The sequence below is a fragment of the Macaca fascicularis genome, chromosome 7 (genome assembly GCF_037993035.2).
Source record: "Macaca fascicularis isolate 582-1 chromosome 7, T2T-MFA8v1.1".
NCBI lineage: Eukaryota > Metazoa > Chordata > Mammalia > Primates > Cercopithecidae > Macaca > Macaca fascicularis.
Window position 1 is genome coordinate 74,943,251 of NC_088381.1, and position 18,863 is coordinate 74,962,113.

The window sequence follows — 18,863 nt, forward strand, 5'->3', positions numbered from 1 at the left end:
TTTTGGTGTGAAGAGTGAGATAGAGATCCTGCTTTTTTGAGTTTTGGATTGTATCTTACATTTCGAATCTTAGCAGTGTCTTAGGAAATGTGCTCTGGAGGGTGTCTTGTGCTCTAGTTTATGAACTGATATCTTAATTTTTTTCAGAACAAGGCAACTTCAACTGTTGAGCTTTTTGAAACATATGGCTTAACTATCCTTTTAGGGAATTTGGTTAGGATTTTCCAGACTGCTTTCAAGCAAGTTATATTGTAATGCTAAACAGATTAATTGTGTGTAGTAAAGTTGACATTGAGAAAACAGGTTTTGGATTAACAGCTTTGACATAAAGACTGTGAAGAGATGACTAGACTTGCCAAACTAACAATTTATTCTTTGTGTTAAAGAAGAGTGCAAATTTGGAGTTTGAAAAACTGTGTGGCTGACTTTCTAGATCGGTATTTTTTGAGGTATATTGTGCTGTGATGTTAAAGAAAGGGTTTAGTGGTGAAATAAGTTTCAGAAATACTGAGTTAAAACCAAGCCAAATATTATTTAAGTGGCAAATTACTTGGGATCTTTATCATAGACTTGTAAATTCTGTCTCCAAGGCCGAGGATAGTGTATGCAGTAATCTTCAAACCTACTTTATCAGTAGTGTTCCAGGTTTTTTTTTTTTTTTTTTTTTTTTTGGTTTGCGAACACTTTTTCTATCAGAGTTATGGATTTAAGGGACTATTTTTTCTTTCTTTTACTTTATTTTTTATTTGTGAACTCTAAGACTTTCTTAAACAGGGACTATTTCAAATAAGAATTTGGGAGATGTTCATTGTCAATTCTCAGCTATTTTGTGTTTTATGATAGTTTGTTTACATTCTCCATTGAGTTATCCAGTTCTTGGCTTATAGAGCTTAAATTAAAGCCATAATTGTACTAATTGGATAGGTATAATTGCTTAGTGATCTTTAAAGCATTGCAAAGATGGGAGTGTGATTTTTAAAAATGGGGGTTGCAAATGTAGTAATTATTAAAAAGGAAAAGATAAATATCACAAATTCTGGTCTAGTAAACTAGTTTCTGGCAAAACATTGGACCAGAAAAATTCCAGAGCCACGTTGTCAGATGGATAACTTATGAACACTTAGCGAGAAAAGTGATGCTTGGGAGCCAACATGAGCTCCCTAAGAAAAGCCCTGTCACATTAACATCATTTCCTTTTGGACAGGGTCACCAGATTGGTGAATCAGAGAAAAACACACACCTGGCAATTTTTTGTATTTTTAGTAGAGACAGGATTTCACCGTGTTAGCCAGGATAGTCTCAATCTTCTGACCTGGTGATCTGCCCGCCTCGGCCTCCCAAAGTGTTGGGATTACAGACATGAGCCACCGCGCCCGGCCGGGGTTTGTTTTTGGGTGGTGAAAGTGTTCTGGAATTAGATAGTGATGATGGTTGCACAACATTGTGAATATTCTAAAAGCAACTGAATTATATATTTAAAATGAGTTTATGTTACGAATCGTATCTCAGCAAAAAGAGCTGCAGATTTTTAGTTCAGAGAAAGCACTTTTAGGGCATGTTATTTGTAAACATTTTGATTGGGACTTACTAGGGCGTCAGTGACGTGTCAGTGAAATTTGGGTTTTACTTGTTTCTGGAGAGATGGTTAATATATTGTAAGACACATTTTGCTTTCAATATACCGTGAATCTAATAATGAAATTCATTAGTAGTAAGTGTGATATCCTACATTGGAGTTCAAAAAGTGTACAGGATAAGGGAGAGAAGTAGCGTTAGTGGGAATAGCATAAGTGGGAAACGAAAACAAAATGAAAGAAACCTGAGAAGTTCATTAACTCATTAGTAGATATATGGTATATGCAGCCAAGGAAAAGACGGTTCCACTGTCCTCTGGATTAATCAGAGGCTTCCTGAAATTGGTATTTAGTTCTGGAGGCCATACTTTAAGATGGATCTTGTAGTGTAGAGCAAAGATGTTAGATTTGTGGTAGGTTATTTCACACCCACAGCAAGCACTGCTGATAGATCAGAATCCTTTTCAACATAGAAGCTGAAGAACCCCTCCCAATCAGTGGGTGTTGGTCGTCCATTAGTTGAGACTTGGTTATTGCTCTGGGATGAGAGGATGTTTGATGAGCATGACCAGGATGATAAAGGGTCTACTAATTATGATGTATGAAGAATAATTGAGAATACTGAGGCTATATAACATGGAAACACGATTTAGAAGGAATATAAAATCAGAATCTCAGAAGCTCAACCTTTCATCCAGTTTAGGAATTCAGTCAACTGTCATATTAACATTTTACTACTTCACTAAAAAATTCCTGGGAGATGGGAGAGAGGTTCATTTTGTCATATGTGGTGCCAGGGGAACAGAACTGGACAATGGAAATCTGCTTAATAGGAGGATAATTTCTTATATAACAATAAAGAAATTTCCAAACAGTGTCTGAGCTGCTTTGGGAAAACCCATTTGCAGATTTTCAGTCTTAGACTGTGTAACAGTTTAATGGAAGATTGTTATGTTCTAACCTAAGTATTTTCTCAAGTTATTTAAAAACAGTTTTTATTTTCATTTCCTGTGTTATTAAAAACCATTTTTATTTTGAATGACTTGATTCTATTCCATTGCTCATTTTTTTCTAACATGGCTAAGAAGTTGGGAAAATTCCTCCAATAAAATAATTACTTTAAAGCAAGTAAGACACATTTTTAGCTCCTCCATTGTTCAGGACACTCTGGGAGCACTGAAGAAGATGCGAAAGTATAAAACAGCCCTGCCTTTAGGAGGTTACGGATCAATTGAACAGACAGGGCATAAACATTTGAAAAGTTACCCAACATCAGAGAATGAGAGGTCTCAGTATCACAAGGCAATATGTAATTGCTGAGGAAATGATGCACATAGTTAATGTGTGAGAGTTTAGATGAGGGAAAGATTATTTTATGGCTGGGTTTTGCAAGATAAGCTGGCATTGTATGGTCAGGCTTTTCCCTTTCAAGGGAAAACATAACACTATGTATATTTGTCTTGTTCTCTGTGCTCCTTTAGAGTTGAAGCTCTTTCCACTTCCTGGCACCCAATGGCACCTGTCACTGCAGTGCTTTTCACAAAGTAGGTGCTTGGGGATATTAAGTTGAATGAGTACAGAGTTGTGTGGGATGTGGGGGTTGTGGTAGGAAAAAGAATTTCAGTGTTATGGTGATAAGAGCTTGGGGTAATTTTCTGTTTTTGTTTTGTTTTTCTTTTATTATTTGGTTATAATTGAGACCAGGAGTAATATGGTCCCTAAGCAAGAGAGAAAGAACAGTGTGTGTCTTTCAGTAGAGTCTTTCTAATTTATTCAAAGATAAATTAGAAAAGGATTCCACCCTTATGTACATAAATAACTATTAGGCGATAAAGAGATATAAAGTGCCATAAGAAAATTTAGAAGAAGTTTGGAACGAGAAGAGATTATTTCTTTTTTTTTTTTTGAGACGGAGTCTCGCTCTGTCGCCCAGGCTGGAGTGCAGTGGCCGGATCTCAGCTCACTGCAAGCTCCGCCTCCCGGGTTTACGCCATTCTCCTGCCTCAGCCTCCCGAGTAGCTGGGACTACAGGCACCCGCCACCTCGCCCGGCTAGTTTTTTTTGTATTTTTAGTAGAGACGGGGTTTCACCGTGTTAGCCAGGATGGTCTCGATCTCCTGACCTTGTGATCCGCCCGTCTCGGCCTCCCAAAGTGCTGGGATTACAGGCTTGAGCCACCGTGCCCGGCCTGAGAAGAGATTATTTCTGATGGTAGGTCATGAAAGGTTTGTGGAGGAGAGGTGACTTTTGAAGGTAACATTTGAATTGGCAGAGATGGGTGGGGCTGATCACCTAAAAGTTATACTAAACCTTTTATTCTTTGTTGGCATCCCTGTCTCTACCTTCCTGCATCATGGCTTGATGACATCTGTTTTCTCTCAAAACTTCTTCACGTTTTGGCTCTAACAAATTTACCCCATCTCATTTAACATGGTCTCTTAAAAAATTAATTATTTTTTAGAGAAAGGATCTTGCTCTCTTGCCCAGTTTGGAATGCAGTGGCGCAATCATAGCTCATGGCAGCCTGGAACTCTTGGGCTCCAGCCATCCCCAGACCTCAACCTTGTGAGTAGCTGGGACTGCAGGTGCATGCCACCACATTGGCTTAACATGCCATCTTGACCTCCTTCCCTGTAGCAGTGGGAAAAACATATTTTTTCTCCTAACACTTAACCTTCTATCTGTGATCTAGATCTAGATCCTGTCCTACCTTCTTGTCTTCTAGGGTTCTTACTCCAATATGATTTTCCCAACTATAACTTGCACTTTTTTCCTGCTGGTTCTTTCTCTTTAGCACATGAACATCCTCACCCGTTCAAGATACACTTCCTTAATCCTAGACACTCTGATTGTTGTCCCCTCTTTGTTCTTTCAAGGAAAATTTCCTATAATCACCTTTTTTTTTTTTTTTTTGGAGATAAGGTCTGGCTCTGTCACTCAGGCTGGAGTGCAGTGAGTGGCACGATCTTGCCTCATTGTATTTTTAGTAGAGATGGGGTCTTACCATGTTGGCCCGGCTGATCTCAAACTCCTGACCTCAAATGATTCACCCGCCTTGGCCTCCCAAAGTGCTGGGATTACAGACCTGAGCCACTGTGCCAGGCCTTAATTTTTACATTTTTTGTAGAAACGGGTTTCACCAGGTTGCCCAGCCTGACCTGGACCTCATGAGCTCAAGTTATCCCTTCACCTTGGTTTACCAAAGTTCTGGGATTACAAGTGTAAGCTACTGTGCCCTGCCCCTATATTCACTTCCTTATCTTAACTCATTTGGATGTAATTCCTGTGCCTTCCTTTTCCCCATTGAAATTTCTCTTGCTCATATCACCAATGACCTAATTGCTGTGTCCCATGGCAATTTTTCTAGTACTCAATCTCTGCAGCATATGTCACTCTTGCCTGTCCACTTCATGGAGTTTTCTTCCTTTTAATTGGGTATCTTTTTTATACTTTCTGAATTTCGAACTGTGTATTGAAGTATTGACCTGTGTAAAAAATATATTGCCTATCTAAGAAAATCAGTTAGCGTTCCTCTGGGAAACTCACTTGGCCATCCTTCCTTACCCCAGGTCTAAGTTAGATGTTCCTCTCTCATGTATCTTTATTGTAACTTTTCTCTTCCCTAATACATTGTTAGCCTTAGAAGGCAAGTACCCCCTCCCCTCCCCTCCCCTCCCCTCCCTTCCCTTCCCCTCCCAGTCCCTCCCCTCCCAGTCCCCTCCCCTCCCCTCCCCTCCCCGTCCCTTCCCCTCCCCTCCCCTCCCCGTCCCTTCCCCTCCCCTCCCCTCCCCTCCCCTCCCCTCCCTTCCCCTCCCCTCCCCTCCCCGTCCCTTCCCCTCCCCGTCCCTTCCCCTCCCCTCCCCTCCCCTCCCCTCCCCTCCCCTCCCCTCCCCTTCCCTTCCCTCCCTTCCCCTTCTTCTCACAGGTTTCACTCTGTTACCCAGGCTGGAATGCAGTGGTGTGATCTCGGCTGGCTGCAGCCTGAACGCCCCCAGGCTCAGATGATCCTCCTTGCCTCAGCCTCCCAAAGTGCTGGGATTATAGGCGTGAGCCACCTCACCTGGCAGTACTATGTTCTTTTTTTTTTTTTTTTTTTTTTTTTTGAGACGGAGTCTCGCTCTGTAGCCCAGGCTGGAGTGCAGTGGCCGGATCTCAGCTCACTGCAAGCTCCGCCTCCCGGGTTTACGCCATTCTCCTGCCTCAGCCTCCAGAATAGCTGGGACTACAGGCACCCGCCACCTCGCCCGGCTAGTTTTTTTTTGTATTTCTTAGTAGAGACGGGGTTTCACCGTGTTAGCCAGGATGGTCTCGATCTCCTGACCTCGTGATCCGCCCGTCTCGGCCTCCCAAAGTGCTGGGATTACAGGCTTGAGCCACCGCGCCCGGCCAGTACTATGTTCTTAATGTGTATCATAGTTAACCCCCATTGTTATTTTCTTACTAAATAATAGATGTGAAAATTAAATTTTTGACATAATATGGCTCTAGCGGAGGATTGCTTTTACAAAGAAATAGGTATCTGTCTTCTACTTTGTAGAGGACTCTTACCTGTTTTTTTCTTTTTTTTTTTTTTTTTTTTTTTTTTTTGAGACGGAGTCTGGCTCTGTCACCCAGGCTGGAGTGCAGTGGCGCGATCTCGCTCACTGCAAGCTCCGCCTCCCGGGTTTACACCATTCTCCTGCCTCAGCCTCCCGAGTAGCTGGGACTACAGGCGCCCGCCACCTCGCCCGGCTAGTTTTTTGTATTTTTTAGTAGAGACGGGGTTTCACCGTGTTAGCCAGGATGGTCTCGATCTCCTGACCTCGTGATCCGCCCGTCTCGGCCTCCCAAAGTGCTGGGATTACAGGCTTGAGCCACCGCGCCCGGCCATCTGTTTTTTTCTTAAGAGCTGCTCACAGGTTAGTAATGATTAGGCTGTAGCTTCTGAGACTTAGCTATCTTCTAGATTTAACTCAGTTTTGGAATTTCATTTCATTTCAAGATTAAAAAGTTTTTCATGCTCTATGATAAGTGGTAAACTAGGGATGGATGGATAGATAGACAGCTGACCATGGTAATGTTTCACCAGACTCTAGATCTGAAGACTTGATCAAGGAGTAGGTAGTTAATCTATTAGCCCAGACTTAAACAAACAAACAAAAAACTTTATTGGAGTTTAATACACATCCCACAAAATCCACCTGTTTTTAATGTACAATTCAATAATATTTAGTAAATTTACTGAGTTGTGCAACCCCTCACTATGATCTAGTTTCCATTGCTCCAATAAGACCAGGGACCCTATTGAAATAAAACAATTCGACATGTTATTTTGACAAGTCGACTTGACCTCCTCTGTCTGATTATGCTAAGAATGAAGTGATTTGCTCAGGGGTCTGTATTAGATATAAATATACACAGAAGTTAAATATGTAACTTGAAGCAAAAACATTTCCCTGTTTTTCACTTATTCCTATAGCTTTTCAGATTGGCCTAATTTATACTCAAGTTTCCTTTGAAACGAATACTACCAAGATTTCTCATTTTCCTTTATGGTTTGGAAAACAAGCCTTTTTTGTTTCTTGGCTGGATTACTGCAACACTTTCTCTAGTGTCTCCTCACTTCTTTCTAGCCCCTTCTCCTAATCTACAACTGCTCAGAATGGTCTTTTGAATTAAATCTTATTAATTCCTGTGTAAATCCTTCCAAGGGTCTGCACATTCTCTGCCCTTGGCCTGATGTATTCTCCCTTATCAGCACACACCGCAAGTCTTTCAAGACCTATAAAATCAATACCATTTTCTCTGGGAAGTCATCCTGATTCCCTTCTCTCTGCGTATGGTGAAGAATGCTTTATGGAATACTCTGCATTCCTTTCTCTCAATACTTAGATTTACCATTACCATATGGAAATTTCTAGGCTGTTTCCAGTGCCTAGGTGGTGCTCAGAAGTGTTAGTGGTTTAGTAGAATCCTAATTGTAGAGAAAGCCAAATTTGGGGGGTTTTTAACATAGAGTAACCCTGGCATTTGGTGATGTTTGCTGTGCAAGATGGGTGTGGTACCAGAGGAGCTGTTCCTGGAGGAACTGAATCTCAATGGCTTGAAGTAGTCAGTTCCTGCATTGGTATGTTCCCCTTCTGTATTGCACAGAGCTGGGAAACCACTGAAGTCATGTGCTCTGCAGAACTTGTTCAACTGGTTTCCTCTCCACAGACCCCTAATTCAGATTTCCACCCATATTCTTTTCTACATATGCTTTTAGTCTGGGCTTGTTTTAAGGTTTACCACAGTAGAGTTCTCAGTATAGTTATTTCTTTGTCTTGCTGAGTGTAGAGTGGGTAGGGCCAAGTATATACTCCCTTTGAAAAAATGTTATCAGTAAGACAAGTTAGGTATTACATAAATCATGAAGTGTCAGACTCCATTAGTAGGTTTATTTCTGTGGATCTAACCGTTTCACCCCCCACACTCATGTATACATACACATATACATAGCTATCATTATTTAGAGCCTACTACTAGTTGCTGGGTGAGGTATCAGAGCCCTGGCATTGGAAAGCAGTCAACTTGCAGGTTGATAGGAAGAATTTACTGATAACAGTATAGGTTTGAAAAAGGAAAGTTTTATTAGAAAGAAGGAACTCTGCAGAAGAATGCCTCAGCAAGAGAGAACTGAGCTCAGGGTGGATTTTTCCTTAGGGTATTTATGGAACTTAAAGCAGGAGCTTAAGGGTAATTTAGACCATATTAGCCACATTAGGTCATGATAAATGATTACATTTTTAGACGTAATGTCAGCAAGGGTTGCACAGTGAGTTTCGGCATGGCATTCCAGAGATGTATAGAAATTCTAGTTACTTACACATTTTAAGTTGAAAGAGGGCTAGAACCAGGTGTTGATTTTAGATAATAGGGAAGTCTCATTACTTCTAAATTCCTCAGATAAGAAGTTTTGCCTCTGGATGGTCTCCTTAGTGGACTCCAGGTGATCTTTGCTCTCCTCACTAGTATTTGATATGTATCATTTCATTTAATCCTCACAACAACCTTATGAAGTTTGGTGTGTTGCTAATCCTGCTTTATATATGGAAAACGGAAGCTCAGAGAAGTTGGCTGGATAACATGTCATTCTTGGTTGTTCTTATTTCCTTCCCTCTTTTCTCAGGGAAGAAGTGGGGTATATTCCTTTCTGTAGCTGGCTGCCGCCTCTGCTCTTCAGAACCTTACTTTCTTTTGTTCTTATTCCTATATCTTTAGCCCCTCCTTCACGTGTTCTTTTCTTGCAGACTATAAATATATGCTTTTTCCACAATCATTTAAAAAAAAAAAGACACTTTCCCAGGACATGTCACCATCTCAGACTAACTCCTTCTCCATTCCCCCTAGTTTTTCCTCTTCCCTTCTTATACTTCTAGAAAAAGAAGTTGGCTGGGTGCAGTGACTCATGCCTGTAATCCCAGTACTTTGGGAGGTGGAGAAGGGGGCGGGGAGGGAGTTGGGGATTGGAAGGCAAGAATCTCTTGAGTTCAGGAGTTCCATACCAGCCTGGACAACATAGTGAAACCTTGTCTCCGCTATTAAAAACAAAAATTAAAAATTAGAAAAAGAAGCCTACATCTGCTATCTCTCCTTCCTACCTTTAGTTACTTTTCTTGTTCTTTTAATTGGTCTCCTGTGTCACCACTCCACTGAGACTTCCCTTATGGGAGCCAAAGATGACCTTCTTGCTTGTGTGCCACATCCTTTTCTCTTCACCACCTGCCTCTTTGCAGCATTGAAAGCTGGTAACCTCTAATAGTTTGCTGATTTTTTCCTTCCTTGATTGCCATTGTGTGATTCTCTCCTGGTTCTGAACTTGATCACAGACACTGTCTTTGTCTCTTTCACCTCTTAAATGTTGGTGTTCCCTGAGACACAGTGCTTCAGCTTTTAAATTTTTCTCCACAACCTCTTTCTCTGTGAGATTATCTACTCTTGTGGTGCCATTTTCCAGATTTAGGTCTTTAACAACAGGTCTCCCTCCAGAGACCTGTGTTTTCAACTGCCTGCAGGATGCCACTCTCTGGATGTCCCATTGACATTTCAAGCTGAACATGTTTCAACCATGAATTGCTCATCCTCTCCGACTTTTGTGGGTGTCCCCAGTCTTGTTTAATGGCATCATCTTTTATGCAGTCATCCATGCCACAAGTCACCAAATCATCTTTTAAAAATAAGAAAAAACCTTCTCTTTTTTCCTTTTATAGAAATGTTTGTCAGTTTGCTATAGATGGTATATGGTGCCAGATTTTCTCCTAGAATTGTGTGTCAGAATGTGGGGTTTCCCCACACGCTGGACAACAATAAGTTATTTTTAAAAATCTTTGCCAGTCTGATAACTGAAGATGGTGATATTGTTACTTTAATTTGCATTTCTTGGGTTAGTAGTAAGATTGAGAGATTTTCATATAAATTACTGGCCATATGTATATTTTATGAATTTTTTTATTTGTGTTTCTAGCATATTTTTCTAGGGAAATGTTTGTCATTTTATTTCAAGTGTTTAAAATGTATATACATATAAAGATTATATAATATTGTTAGCTCTTTGTTATATGTGGTGATTTTTTTGCTCCAGTAACCTTTCCTGTTAAAGTTTTATTTAGTTCTTTAAAAATGGCCTTACAGAAGTTTAAATACTAGCCAATTTATCTTTTCCTTTCTGATTTCTGCTTCTGTAGTCTTGTTTGTAAACTTCTTTCTCATTTCAAGAGTATATAACTATGTTTTCTTTTTTAAAAAAATTCTCTAATCCATTTGGTGTTTAATGTTAGTTATGAACCATGAGGTCTGGCGCTAACTTTGCTTGCCCACCCTCCATGCCCTCTGCCTTTTCAGTCATCTATGAAATTTCACATCTTTCTTACTGCCCTTCTAATCCCCATCCCTCATCTAACAGATTGTCAAATGGGGTCAATTCTACCTTTGTAATTGTTAATCATTCTGTTTCCACCATTGTCCCAGTTAAAGACTGTATTACCACTCACCTGGATTACTGAAATGGTTGCCTAATATTTCTCTCTGGATTCTGTCATCTATGCTGTTGTCCAAGTTCTCCTTCTAAGTCTACTTGAAAACCTCCCGTGGCTCCTATTCCTGCAGCTTAAATTACTAATCCAGATACTTTTCCACCTACTTCTCTACCACAGTGACTTACCATTTCCTGAGTGTGCTGTTTGTTTTCAGCCTTTTTTTTTTTTTGTCCTTTGTTTATGCTGTTCCTTTATGTTACGTGTCTCATTTTCCCATTTTTCACAACTCTAAATACAATTTATTTGAGCAAAGCCTAGTTCAAATGTCATCTCCTATTGTAGCTAGCTGTTTAAGCATAACTCTTACCAAAGAGTAATTTCCTTGAAGGTAGGGACTGGTATTCAGCACAACGTTCTACCACTGATAAGTGCTGCACAGAGTAGTCAGTTCGAAATGTTTCCTGAATGAATATATGAGTGTCAGAGTAGACACCTTTTTTTGTTTTTGTTTTTTGAGGAATTGACTTAAAATACTTATAAAACAAAACTTTAAAAAATAGAATAAATCCCTCTTTTCCTTTCTCCGCCATCGTGGTGTGTTCTTGCCTCCACTTCTCGCCATGTCTTCTCACAAGACTTTCAGGATTAAGCGATTCCTGGCCAAGAAACAAAAGCAAAATCGTCCCATTCCCCAGTGGATTCGGATGAAAACTGGAAATAAAATAAGGTACAACTCCAAAAGGAGACACTGGAGAAGAATCAAGCTGGGTCTATAAGGAATTGCACATGAGATGGCACATATATTTGTGCTGTCTGAAGGTCACGATCACATTACCGTATCAAACTGAAAATGTCACCACTCTCTGGAGAGTTCGACGTATTTTCCTCTCTGAATCTATTATGAATGCGTTGGTTGGCTGGGTTCAGTAATAAATATGTGAGGCCTTTCATTTCAAAAAAAAAAAAAAATAGAATAAATATGAAAGGATATAAGAATTACTATGTAGGCTGAGCACAGTGGCTCATGCTTATAACCTTTGCACTTTGGGAGGCTGAGGTGGAAGGATCCCTTGAGCCCAGGAGTTCGAGACCAGCCTGAACAACATAGGAAGTTGCTGTCTCTACAAATAATTTTAAAAATTAGCCTAGTGTGATGGTATACACCTGTGCTCCCAGCTACTTGGGAGGCTGAGGTGGGAGGATCACTGAGCCCAGGAAGTTGAGGCCACAGTGAGCCGTGATTGGGCCACTGGACTCCAGACTGAGTGGCAGAGCAAGACGCTGTCTCAAAAAAAATATAAAAAGACTATGTTATTAAAGATAGCCTTTTGTATAAGCATTCATTTTTGTACTAATTGTATCAGCTTCACCAGTGTGTAATACTAGGCCTCTCCCTTAGCACTTGATAGAAGTAAGGGTTGTTAATGAGGTTATATATTGTGGTGTGAGATACTTCAGGAAGCCCAATTTCAGAACTTGAGCATTTGTAAGGGAATGTTCAGTAGGTGGTAGCTGTTATTATTGTTGAAGGAGGAAGTACCCTGTAGCAATTAAGAGTATCAGCTTCAATGCTAGGTTGGTGGCTCACACCTGTAATCCCAGCACTTTGGGAGGGTAAGGCAGGCGGATGGCTTGAGCCCAGGAGTTTGGACCACCCTGGGTAACATGGTGAAACCCTATCTCTACAAAAAATTGCAAAAATTAGCCGGGTGTTATGGCATGTGCTTGTGACGCCAGCTTCTTGAGAGGCTAGGTAGGAGGGTCCAGAGGATTGCTTGAAATCTGAAGTCAAGGCTGCAGTGAGCCATGATCACACCACTGCACAGACCCTGTCTCAAAAAAGAACAAAAAAAACAGTATGGGCTTCAGAATCACACCAACTTGGGTTCAAGTGAGAACTTACTTGCCAGACAATCTTGAAATATACTTTTTGGAACCCACAGTTTATCTGTAAAATAATTACAGTAATACTTCAGAGGTTGTTAAAAAGATTGAGATAATCTTGTAAAGTATTTGGCTTCATGTCTGCCACATGGTGTGAAGATTATTTTTTAAGTGTCATTTATATTGAAAATGAGTCATTTTATGTTACTTCTTTCCTGTTTAGTAATTGTGTTTCAGATCTGACATCACCTTTTAAAAAATTTTGCATTTGAGTGAGATTTGCTAATGCAGTTCTGGGGTTAAACTTGAAGAGAAAATATTGAATATTTATATTTAATATCCCATGTGAGAGGAGAGATTAAGAACCCTGCTGTCTGCTTGTTACACCTCTCATGAAAAATATAAAAAATATAAGACTGTTGTTGCTGAACTCTACTTGTGGTTTTGGTCGAGTTCTGATCACATGTACACCTGCTGATGTCACACCACTTGGTATGATATTCTCCAAACTTTGTCTAAAAAGCTGCTTATTTGTTAAAACATTTGTACTTGTTTGCTATTGAAGAAAATTTAAACAACCCCACATTGTTGCCAAAGTGATTTTCTGAAACAGATCTGATCAGGTGTCCCCCAAGACTAGGATGCAGTAAAGGTTTCTTTTTTTTTTTTTTTTTTTGAGACGGAGTCTCGCTGTGTCTCCCAGGCTGGAGTGCAGTGGCGTGATCTCGGCTCACTGCAAGCTCCGCCTCCCGGGTTCACGCCATTCTCCCGCCTCAGCCTCCCAAGTAGCTGAGACTACAGGCGCCCGCCACCATGCCCGGCTAGTTTTTTGTATTTTTAGTAGAGACGGGGTTTCACCATGTTAGCCAGGATAGTCTCGATCTCCTGACCTCGTGATCCACCCGCCTCAGCCTCCCAAAGTGCTGGGATTACAGGCTTGAGCCACCGCGCCCGGCCGCAGTAAAGGTTTCTAAGCGTGACAAATAAGGCCTTGTATGATCCAGCCTGCTGACTTTGTCATCGTCTCCTCCAGTTGTCCCCTTGCCTTTACCTTCCAGTAGTGCTGGTGCTGAGCTACTCTGTGACATATGTTGTTTTCTTCTGCCTCCCTGCCTTTGTACATGGTGTTTCTACTATTTGGAGGCCTTCTCTGCCTTGGCTATTTGGTAAACTCCTGTTCATTCTTTAAAGCCCATTAGTATTTGTGGATGATGTGATGTGAAGCTGGAAGAGAATATTTTGGGTGGTGGAATTAGGAACCAAGAGATTCTGACACTAGGGACAGTTGGCTTACTCTTATCATGAAGATATGTCATGGATATGAGTGCAAATAATGATTTAAATATGGAATTGTAGAGATAAAGTTTAGCAGCTCTATATTTGGGGAAAAAACGAGTCTCTGTTGATTGAACAAGCATAATAAAATAATTTAATCTGAGGCTTTGTGGTTATGGAGTGTCAGAATGAAGAAGATGATAGTCCTGTTCCATTTCAGGCTGGTCATACCATACCTGGAACACAGAATTCAGTTGGTGAACGTTCAGAGATGCGCAAAAGATGTGACGGGGCAGAGATGATGTCTAATACTGCTAATATAATACCTGGTAACGTTTTGAGTACTTACTCTGTGCCAGGCACTGTTCTTAGTATCTTATATGTACTATCATCTCTTTAATCCTCATAAACATTCTGTGGGTAGGTGCTATTATTATTCTGTTTTTATGACTAGTGCTTGAAGGAGCTGGAATCATTTTACTTATGGAATTGTCAGCATGTGACTCATCATGAGGAGATAGGAGGAAAGGCACAAATATTTTTTTCAATACCCAGCCAAGCACTGTGCTAGCTCTATATTTCACTTGCAATCTTATTTAATCCTCAGTGACAAACTTTGGAAGATACTATTAGCCTTTTTTAACAAATGAAAGAACTGGTTAAGTGGCTTGCTGTCTTTCTTGGTAAGTGCCAGAGACAGGACATAGAACCAGATCTTTCCAAGTCCATGGCCAGTGCTACTCACATTATGCTTTTATTTTAACATTCTCTTGCTCCAGGAGGCAGCTTAGGGTGCCAGTAGAGAATTGATGCTGGCTTAACAAAAACTTTCTGACTACTGGAATCCAGAAATGAACCAGGTTACCTTGAATGTTCAATTCTCGGTCAGTATTCAGGTTCAGCCTGCTTCCTGATTTGGCTGAGATGTTTTGGGAACATTAAGGTATCACATTGGGGATGGAGTAGAACATATGAGGGGAGTGGAGGAATTGAGATGGCCTAAAAGATCTTTAATGAGCCTTCCAGCCTTGAGATTCTATGCTTATTGCTAGGACAGGGTTAAACATGAGAATTGGTAAAAAGTTGTGTTGGCCAGTAATTTTCTTTTGTGCATAGATTGATAGATTTTGAGACAAGAATTTCAGTCTGTCGCCCAGACTGGGAATGCAGTGGTATGATCACTGCTCACTGCATCCTCAAAGGCTCAGGCAACCCTCTCACCTCAGCCATAGTTTTATTTTTAAATGTATTTATAGGCCAGGCGTGTCTCACGCCTATAATCCCAGCACTTGGGCGGATCACTTGAGGTCAGGAGCTCAAGGCCAGCCTGGCTAACATGGTGAAACCCCGTCTCTACTAAGAATACAAAAACTAGTTGGGCGTGCTTATGGGCATCTGTAATCCCGGCTACCCTGGAGACAGGAGAATTGCTTGAACCCGGGAGGCGGAGGTTGCAGTGAGCTGAGATCATGCCATTGCACGCTAGCTTGGGCAACAAAGTGAGACTCCATCTCAAAAAATAAAAAAAAATTTAAAAAGTCTTCATAAAGCTAAATTATAAAAGAGCTAGAGGCTGGGCGTGGTGGCTCATGCCTGTAATCCCAGCACTTTGGGAGGCCGAGGCGGGTGGATCACCTGAGGTCAGGAGTTCAGGACCAACATGGGCAACATGGTGAAACCCCGTCTCTACTAAAAATATAAAAATTAGCCAAATGTGGTGGCACAGGCCTGTAATCCCAGCCTTGGGAGGCTGAGGCAGGAGAATTGCTTGAACCTGGGAGATGGAGGTTGCAGTGAGCTGAGATCATACCCCTGCACTTCAGCCTGGGTGACAGAGCCAGACTCCATTGAAAAAAAAAAAAAACAAAAAAAAACCTGGAGATATGGTTTAGCAGCTCTATATTTGGGATAAAAAGGAGTTTCTGTTGATTGAAAAAGTGTAATTAAATAATTTAAGCAGAGGCTTTGTGGTTAGGGAGTGTCATAATGAAGAAGGTGATAGTCCTGTTTCATTTCAGGCTGGTCAGACCATACTTGGAACACAGTATTCAGTAGGAGAATGAATTCTGCCAGGTTGGTTGGTTTGTTTTTTTAAGACAGAGACTTGCTCTGCTGTTGCCCAGGCTGGAGTGCAGTGATGCGATCTCAGCTCATGCCTCAGCTTTCCAAGTAGTAGCTGGGTTTACAGGCATACTCCACCATACCTGGCTAATTTTTGTATTTTTTGTAGAGATGGGGTTTCACCATGTTGGCCAGGTTGTTCTCCAACTCCTGACCTCAAGTGATCCACCTGTGTTGGCCTCCCAAAGTGCTGGGATTACAGGTGAGAACCACTGCACCCTGCCAAACTTAACCAGTTGTAAATGTTTAAGTTTAATAAGAAAAGTTTTGTGTCTAAGTTGAGAATCAGTGGTGGATTTAGTTAAACTAAAATACCTTTAATTATTAAGTAGGCAGAATGTGGAGATAAACCAGTCTTTTTCCTTCATGGTAGTTCTGAGATTTTTCCCTATTTGGACAGCCTGTGAGCTCAGCCCCTTTTGGTTTTTCAGGTGGTATAGTGAGAGCAACAGTGATATTGCGAGGAGGATTATAAATCTAGCAGTTAGTCTTGTTATTCCGTCTTTGCCGCTAGCTATTGGATGACCTTGGATCAGCCTCATTCTTATTTGTAAATGGGGGGAAGTGCAAATACATTATTAGCCTCTGAGCAGGCTTATGGGCAGTTAGATTCTTTTTCAATGTTTATATTTTTAATTTTGGAGTTGTACTTCTAAGGACCTTTCCTGAGGAATTAATTCTAAATAAAGAAGAACACTGTGCACAAAGATATTCCTTGCACTTTATTTAATGGTTAAAAACATTTAGAAATGACATAAATGTCTAACATAGGTGACTGATTAAGGACTTGGTTAAATTTTTATGTAAACTTAAAGTCTTCAGAAACTAAATAATATGGAAAATATTCATAAAATTTTCAGAAATGTTTAATTGTCTCATATATATCTATATATATAATTTTTGAGACAGAGTTTTGTTCTGTTGCCCAGGTTGGAGTATGGTGGCACGATCATAACTCACTGCAGCCTTGACTTCCTGGGCTCAAACAGTCCTCCTGCCTCGGCCTCTCAGGTAGCTGGGACTACAGTACAGGCATGTGCCACCACGCCTGGCTGATTTTTAAATTTTTTGTAGAGACAGGGTCTGGCTGTGTTGCCAGGCTGGTCCTGAACTCTTGGGCTCAAGCAGTCCTCCTGCCTTGGCCTCCCAAAGTGCTGGGATTACAGGCGTGAGCTACTGTGCCTGGCCATTTTTAGATATATATTACATTGAAAACAAAGGGATTTTCCCTAGAAGTGCATTTGCTTCCTGGCTCTCACATTTTCTGATTCTGTGATTTAGTGGAAGAAGGGGAAATCTCATGTGAGCTGTAGAGAAAGACTGAAAGAAGTATTTGTTGTGTCATCTTGGAATTTGAGTAGAATCTAAACTTCTGCTAACATTAAAAATTATAGTAACATGGCACTTTACTGTTCAAAGTAGTTTGGTCCTAATTTGTTCGTTTGTTTGTGACAGGATTTCACTTTGTCACCCCAGCTAGAGTGCAGTGCCACCATCTCAACTCACTGCAGCTTCTACCTCCCAGGTTAAAGTGATTCTCCTGTCTTAGCCTCCCAAGTATCTGAGACTATAGGTGCACACCACCACGCTGGCTAATTTTTGTGTTTTTAGTAGAGATGGGGTTTCGCCATGTTGTCCAGGTTGGTCTTGAACTCCTGACCTCAAGTGATCGGCCTGCCTTGGCCTCCCAAATTGCTGGGATTACAGGTGTGAGCCACCGCGTCCTACCTAGTCCTGATTTATTTTATAAACAAACCAGGTGATACTCCATTGTGAAATAGCTCAGATTGGCGGGCAAGCCACACGTGTGGTGACTTGGAGGGCAGCTTCAGGTTTGAGCAGTTGTTTAGAAACACTGTATTTTGCCTCCCTATTTATTCTAGCTCATTCTTTCTACTTAATCGCTTTCACCAAATCACAGTTGGCCTTTCTTCTCTGACCTGACTGCTGTGTTACACGAAGAGTATTCTACCCAGCTATAGGAAACATCTAAGTCAGGACTGTTTTATAGCAGTTGGACTAGGGAAAGGAAATATAAAGAATGGTGGGAGATGTTACCATGGGCTCTCCTTTTATTTTTATTTTAGTCTAGAAATCTCAGAAAAGAGGAAAACCTAAATACCTCTGGTAACTGGCTCTGATTCAAGGCAAAAGTATCTACTGTGCTCTTTATCCATAGTTTCCCTGTGTGTTTACTTCATTTTAAAAAGAAAAATAACTTTTTTTTTTTTTTTTTGGTACTGTTACGTGCTTGAGGGCCATTTTTGGCTTAGGCTGAGGTTGTTAAGTTTTCCCTGTTAATGAACCCAAGTTAGATTGTCCCCTGAGAGCTGGAGTTGCCAGTAGTTGTTTGCCAGAATGATTTTATCAGCATCTTTTTTAGCGGTAAAAAGATGAGATGAGTCCCTGAACTATACTATTTTCCATACCGACAACTGCCATTCTTTTCCACATTGCCCTTTGGGTCTTTAGTCTCAGTAGAGGTATAGTTTAGATTTTTGTAGCCATTTCAAATTGGTATCTAATTTAATTATTATGACAACTCTTGTGGAAAACTCATTTGTTTCGTTTTTCCCCTTTCTGACAATTTAAGTTCTACTATTTGAAAGAAAGAAAAGACAGCAGAGAAGCTTATCAAGTATAGGAAACAACCAGAAAATTATCTGGCCCATTCATATACCCATCAGGTTTCATAAGTTAGAGAGTACGCTGGCTGATTTAAAGGTAGAGTAGATTTAAAAGCAAGATTGAGCTGGGAACGGTGGCTTACACCTGTAATCCCAGCACTTTGGGAGGCCGAGGCGGGTGGATCACCTGAGGTCAGGAGTTCAAGACCAGCCTGACCAATATGGTGAAACCCCATCTCTACTAAAAATACCAAAAAATTAGCCGGGTATGGTGGCACAGGCCTGTAATCCCAGCTACTCGGGAGTCTGAGGCAGGAGAATTGCTTGAACCCGGGAGGCAAAGGTTGCAGTGAGCTGAGATTGTGCCATTGCACTCCAGCCTGGGCAAC

The 18,863-nt window shown here is 40.9% G+C and overlaps 2 protein-coding genes across 3 annotated transcripts in view; both read left to right on the forward strand.

Annotated features, from left to right (window-relative positions):
* IQGAP1 (IQ motif containing GTPase activating protein 1) overlaps positions 1-18,863 on the forward strand; it is a 116,676-nt gene that overhangs the window by 17,357 nt on the left and 80,456 nt on the right. The window lies entirely within an intron of this gene.
* Positions 11,135-11,545, forward strand: LOC135971904 (large ribosomal subunit protein eL39-like). Its single transcript, XM_065548442.1, has one exon. It carries the CDS (start codon positions 11,188-11,190, stop codon positions 11,341-11,343), a length of 156 nt encoding a protein of 51 aa, XP_065404514.1. The 5' UTR covers positions 11,135-11,187; the 3' UTR covers positions 11,344-11,545.